This window comes from Eucalyptus grandis, chromosome 8 (assembly GCF_016545825.1).
Source record: "Eucalyptus grandis isolate ANBG69807.140 chromosome 8, ASM1654582v1, whole genome shotgun sequence".
Taxonomy (NCBI): domain Eukaryota; kingdom Viridiplantae; phylum Streptophyta; class Magnoliopsida; order Myrtales; family Myrtaceae; genus Eucalyptus; species Eucalyptus grandis.
In genome coordinates this window covers 40,376,767-40,382,962 of record NC_052619.1, presented here as the reverse complement: position 1 = coordinate 40,382,962, position 6,196 = coordinate 40,376,767, and the positions used below count along the sequence as shown (strand labels likewise).

General features: G+C 37.9%; 1 protein-coding gene across 1 annotated transcript; it reads left to right on the top strand.

Annotated features, from left to right (window-relative positions):
• The first annotated feature begins 1,205 nt into the window (after positions 1-1,205).
• On the top strand, positions 1,206-5,674 carry LOC104414411. Its single transcript, XM_010025510.3, is given in 5 exon segments — positions 1,206-1,597; positions 2,776-2,810; positions 2,812-2,847; positions 4,340-4,469; positions 5,397-5,674. Coding segments are annotated over 5 exon segments (438 nt in total). The 5' UTR covers positions 1,206-1,446; the 3' UTR covers positions 5,483-5,674.
• The last annotated feature ends 522 nt before the right edge of the window (positions 5,675-6,196 follow it).

Here is a 6,196-nt window from a genome sequence, read left to right as displayed (position 1 = left end):
CATCGAAAATAAGTGGAGAATCGACTCCACATTAAAAGTTCTAACCTCCACATAAGTTAAAACATTAATTCTTGGTCAACCTAATTAAATCATGAGAATGGTTGAGGAGAGATCTAATTATACTCTTACAATGAGCCGTTGGCTCTTATGGATATCTACAATTGATTATGTCCTCTTTCTACGTTTATTTATTTATTTTTGGTTGAGAAAGAAAGTAAATGGATCATTAGAATGAAAAAAGAGAGAGTAGGGATTAATCCTATTACACACCCAAGAAACAAAATTAGTTAATAATGTCCAATAATTACAAATATGCATATATGTACATATATATTTGGTCAAAAAATTATAAAATAATTAAGTAATTGAGATGAAATCTCTTTTATATATATGATTGATTCGGCCCGAGTGAATGAGTGGGTGGGCGATTTCATGCCTAGAATCGGGAATCGGACTAGTACTCATCCATTGTACTAACTTGGAATCGAGAACTAGACAGCCCCATGGAAATTGTTGATTCAGATCGGTCCAATCGGTTCCGGCGGTTTTCGATTCTTTTGTATACCCTTATTGAACGGTACCGAGAGTTCAAAAGAGTTCACCGCTTCGATTATACTAGCAATTGTTATTGTGTGTGTAGACCATTTTTCAATCTAATCTCTGTCGCTTTCTATTTCTAATCATTGTCACTCCATCATACTCATTCTTGCTTCATATCAGACTTGACTCTAGTTTAAATCAATTTGGCCACTGATTCTAAAACAATTTCAAAAGATCAATTCGGTCATTGATTCTCTTGTTTCAAAATATTATTTTGGGTATTAGCTCCATAACCATTACAAAGCATTAAGTCGGCTTGTGCAAACAATAAAGTACACCAGACCTCTCTCTTCGAGAATTGCAAACAATTCATGACACATTACGATCAATTAAAGGTCCATATGTTTCGCAAAAAGTAAATCATGTGAACAACTTTTTTTTTATAAATGATTGATTATATTACTTTAAATAATGAACCAATAATAAATATTTCAGTATCAATATGCGTGATAAGGGGTATTTTTCGTTAATCCATTTTTGTAAGTGAGGTGTATTAAAACTCGTGTACAACCGGTTTACTCGATAATGGCTCGAATTAGAAAATCCACATCTCCCAATCTTTTCCACTCGTTTTGACTTTTTGACTCCTGACTCGTCTTTTATTTTTTTTCCACTCGAGTGAGTTTCCTCCGCCTTCTCCTCCTCCACCCGTGCGAAACGCCAGACGGCGATTCGAAGTTTGACCTCTGTTCGAGGCGCTATTGGTGGCGGTTCTTGGACTTCGTCGCCGCCGCCGCCGCCGCCGCCGCCGCAGCCACGGCGACCGCATTCCACGGCATCCCCGTCGCGGCGCCATTGATGGGTGATTGATTATTAAAAAGAGAGAGGTTGGGGGTTGGTGTGGATATGGAGACGCAGCAGTCGTGGAGGATGAGGTTCTCCTTCAGGAACGCCACCCTCTTCGTCTGCTTCCTCAACGTCGTCGCTGCTCTCTTCTTGCTCCAGGGCTTCTTCACCTCTTCTTCCGCTTCCTCGCGATCCGCTCGATCTAATTCTGGTCACTATACCCTTCTCTCTCTCTCTCTCTCTCTCTCTCTCTCTCTGCGCCTTCTGGGTTTGATGTTTTGCTTTGAATTGCCGTGACGAAGGGACTCGCTTTGATCTGTGTAAACTTGGGTCTTCGTTTGTTGTTTGAGAGGCGATTAAGGTTTATGTCTCTTCTTCAGTTACTGGTTGGGCCCTTTTGTACATGCCTCCGTATGGTCTGGATTGTGGGGGGCTCGGATTGGTTGGGTGCCTGGACTCAAGGCGTTGTTTTCATCACGATTTGTGTAATGATTGACAATCTGTACCTATTCGCTCTTGTAAAAGATATGGAATTGCATGTGGGTTTTGATTTATATGTTCGTTTTGCACTTGGTGGAGCTCGATGTCGACTGAAATTTTTCTTGGATCTTTGAAGCTCTTTCTTGCGCATGTCCTGGACAAAAGGCATGTTCGGCCTAATGCCCTATAGGGGTTTCTTACCTTATGTGAAAAAAAAGATGCAAAGGCCAAATTTTCCCATTGCTTCGCTCACAAATCCTGCGATTTTTACATGAGAGTTATCTGTAGATCCAAATACAAGAAAAGGTCTTTGTCTTGGATGCACAGCATGTTATTTCTCTTTGGCAATCAGAAGTTACATGTAGATTTCTTGTTCTTGAATATTGATACTTATTGGAAAAGGATCTTCTTTTCAATTTGAGGAAGATCTTTCGGTGTTTGCTGTCTCAAGACTTTTGTGTACAAATCTTTTGATCTCTTACATGGTGAAGTTCCTCTTTCCCTAAGCAGACTGCTCACTAGTGCTTTGATTCTTTTCAATTTTTTTTGTCTGATTTTCTAGGCAGCAAAGTGTAAACTTACCTTGAGAGTATGCTTTGCACAATCTGTGCAGCCATGGTCTATAATTTGATGTCGCTAGATTTTCTAGATGTTGCGATGGCAATTAGCAAATAATGCACAATCATTTGGTGGTTGTAAAATGGAATTGTAGTTGTGTAAATGGCACAAAATATTGCAAATTTCATAGCATGTATCTCTATTTTTCAGCACGACATTCAGCACCATGAACAACAGATTGTCAATAATTGTTGGTTTTGGCATTCATTTCTGTTTCTTTTCTCCTTTTGTGGACTACTCATCAGTTTGATGTGGCTTTTTTGCTGATTATTTCAATACTCTGATTTACAGCCATGCTCCGGTATATAAAGGAATGTGAAGAAATTCCGTCTTTCTATGCAGCCGTTGGAATTGATAAGAAGAGTAAGATTTTTCCCCTAACTGTACTCTTTTTCACGTGATGTTCATGGTTGAAATGCTAAGATCTGCTAGTCCCATCTGAAGGTTTATGCTTCATTCTATTCCGTAGAGCAATCAGATTAGAGATTATCTTTGAACATGTGCACTTTCGGTCAGTTGCCTCCGGAATTTTCTGTTTGTGCTATTTTATTAATCACAGTCAAGCATACATAATGTTATTCCAAGTCGACATTATGTATAAAAAGTAGTCGAAGGAATTCATCTTTCTATGCCGCCATTGGAATTGATAAAAAGAGTAAGATTTTTCGCCCTAAATGTACTCTTCTCCTACGTAATGTTCATGGTTGAAACGCTAGGATCTACCAGTCCCGCCCAAATGTTTATGCTTAATTCTATTCTGTAATGCAATCAGATTAGAGATCATCTTTGAACATGTGTGTTGACAATTAGTTGACTCCGGAATTTTCTGTTTGTGTTATTGTATTAATCATAGTCAAGCATCCATAATGTTATTCCAAGTCAACATTATGTATATAAAATAATTTGAAGAAATTCATCTTTCTATGCAGCCATTGGAATAGATAAAAGGAGTAAGATTTTCCTCCCTAACTGCACTCTTTTCCTATGTAATGTTTATGGTTGACATGCTAAGATCTACTAGTCCCAACTGAAGGTTTATGCTTCATTCTATTCTGTAGCGATCAGACTAGAGATTGTCTTTGAACATGTGCGTTGTCAGTCAGTTGACTCCGGAATTTTTGTTTGTGCTATTGAATTACTCATAGTCAAGCATACATAATGTTGACTCACACATAATGTTATCCCGAGTAGCCATTGGAATAGATAAAAAGAGTAAGATTTTTCTCCCTAACTGTACTCTTTAATGTTCATGGTTGAAATGCTTAGATCTACTAGTCCCATCCGAAGGTTTATGCTTCATTCTAATCTGTAGGGCAATCAGATTAGAGATCATCTTTGAACATGTGCGCTTTCAGTCAGTTGACTCCAGAATTTTCTGTTCGTGCTATTGAATTAATCATAGTCAAGCATACATAATGTTATTCCAAGTCAACATTATGTATATAAAGGAATGTGAAGATATGTTTGTGCTATTGAATTAATCATAGTCAAGCATACATAATGTTATTCCGAGTCAACATTATGTATATAAAGGAATGCAAAGAAATTTGTCTTTCTATGCAGCCGTGGGGATAGATAAAAGAGTTAAGATTTTTCCCTTTAACTGTACTTTTTTTCTGATGTAATATTCATGATTGAAATGCTAAGATGTACTAGTCCCAACTGAAGGTTTATGCTTCATTCTATTCCGTAGTGCGATCAGATAAGAGATCATCTTTGAACATGTGCGCTGTCAGTCAGTTGACTCCGGAATTTTCTGTTTGTGCTATTGAATCAATCATAGTCAAGCATACATAATGTTATTCGAGTTGACTGAAATGGTTGTTGTTTGAGAATCATCTGTTTCCATTTTCAGGTGAAAGAAATTCAGCAAGAAGCTTATACTGAACCTGAAATAGTTCAGCCAAAGCAGACTGCTGCTCTTGATCTTTCCAAGCGGTTAAATAATTTCCGTTCAGTTAATGATAATGCTGCCAACATGAAAGGTAGGTCAACCTCTCTCTCTCTCTCTCTCTCTCTCTCACACACACACACACACACACACACACACACACACACACACACACGTATATGCATGCGCCCAATATGTCGGAATTGGTGAGATAGTTTAAGTTTACCATTGTTCTTTTCTTGCTGGCCCTTACAATTTTTCAACGATATCGAATTTCTCTGTGCGTGCTGTTCTGATAGTGCTCTCTATCATGCAAACACGATTTGTTGCATTTGTCTCTTGTCTTCTAAAATATTTAATTTCAAACCGTGAGCTACTAATCTCTCCACATCATCCATTAACAAATGCAAATTAGCCGCCTATGTTGTGGTTTTGAGGGGGGCAAATTGTACAAGTACATGCATCTTATAATCAGTCACTTCTTGAGATCAAATGGAACGTAAGTGCATTTTGAGTCTCGTGGTTCATGTTGGTTACATGTGATTATGGTTGTTTATTCTTGCAATACCAAGTCAGGTGTGATTATATTTGCTTCAGTTTTCCTACTACATACTGCTGCCCCTGGTCAGTTCTAGTCATGCAGAATGCAGTCAAATTCTGTTTTGTTGAATGTGCATGTGCTTCAGGGAAAGTCCTACTAAATTGCTTTTATAATGCTCCACCTCCACCTCCACCTCGTGAGCATTGAAATCCTTAGAAGGCAACGCGAAGCTATCTTGTTAATTCCAGAAACCATTAGTTTCTTTTCCTGGTATAGAATAGCAGCATCTTTGAGGGTTTTTATCACGTTCTGTTATCCTGAATCGATGTCTCTGACTCGAACATGTTAATTCCAGAAACCATTAGTTTCTTTTCCTGGTATAGAATAGCAGCATCTTTGAGGGTTTTTATCATGTTCTGTTATCCTGAATCAATGTCTCTGACTCGAACATTTTGCCGATGTATGATGTCTATCTGATAGCTCTGGAGCAGTGGCGTAAGAGGAAGATGGAGAGAGCAAGACAGCGAGAATTGGGAAGGAATGGAACTGCTGCCTTCCAAGCTTGATGCAAAATTCCTGCCACTGTCAAATGTTTAGGGCGATACTTGTAAACCGCATGCAATCGCCTGTGTGGAAGTATTTGACATTATTGTATACGAGGACTGGTTTTACAATACATACTGTGTGTAAATGTACATAATGCAGAACAGTCCACTCGAAATTGAGCAATATATAGTGAAGACTTTCTGATTCAGGCATGATCTTTGTAAATTTTACTGGTCTGGTGTTTAGGTATACCAGTTGAAATTTTTGGCTGTAATTGGAATGAACAGACCTAAACTACTCATGAATGGATTAAGAACCCAGGAGACAACATTGTAATGAACATGACAAAATTTAAAAGCATTGATGATACATGCGTTGGACTGCTTCTCTAAGCATGTTCAGTATTACTTGTCTTGCTTCAAGCTGGGTAAATTGCCAACTTCAAGCTTTCATCCCAAGTTTCAGTTGTTATGCAGTTCAATGTGCAAATTATTATCAATTTTTATTTGAGTAACTTACCGGCTCTTATTAAAATGATCACTTTTTATTTTAGTAAATAATCAACTCCGATTGAAGTATTAACTCTTGTCGGAGCCACCCTTATTGGAGTAAGTTACCAATTCCTATTAATGTGCCACTATTATTGGCATAAGTTACTGACTCATATTAAATTATCGATTGCACTTATATTTGAATAAGTTACTAGCTCTTATTAAATGATGGTAATTTATTTT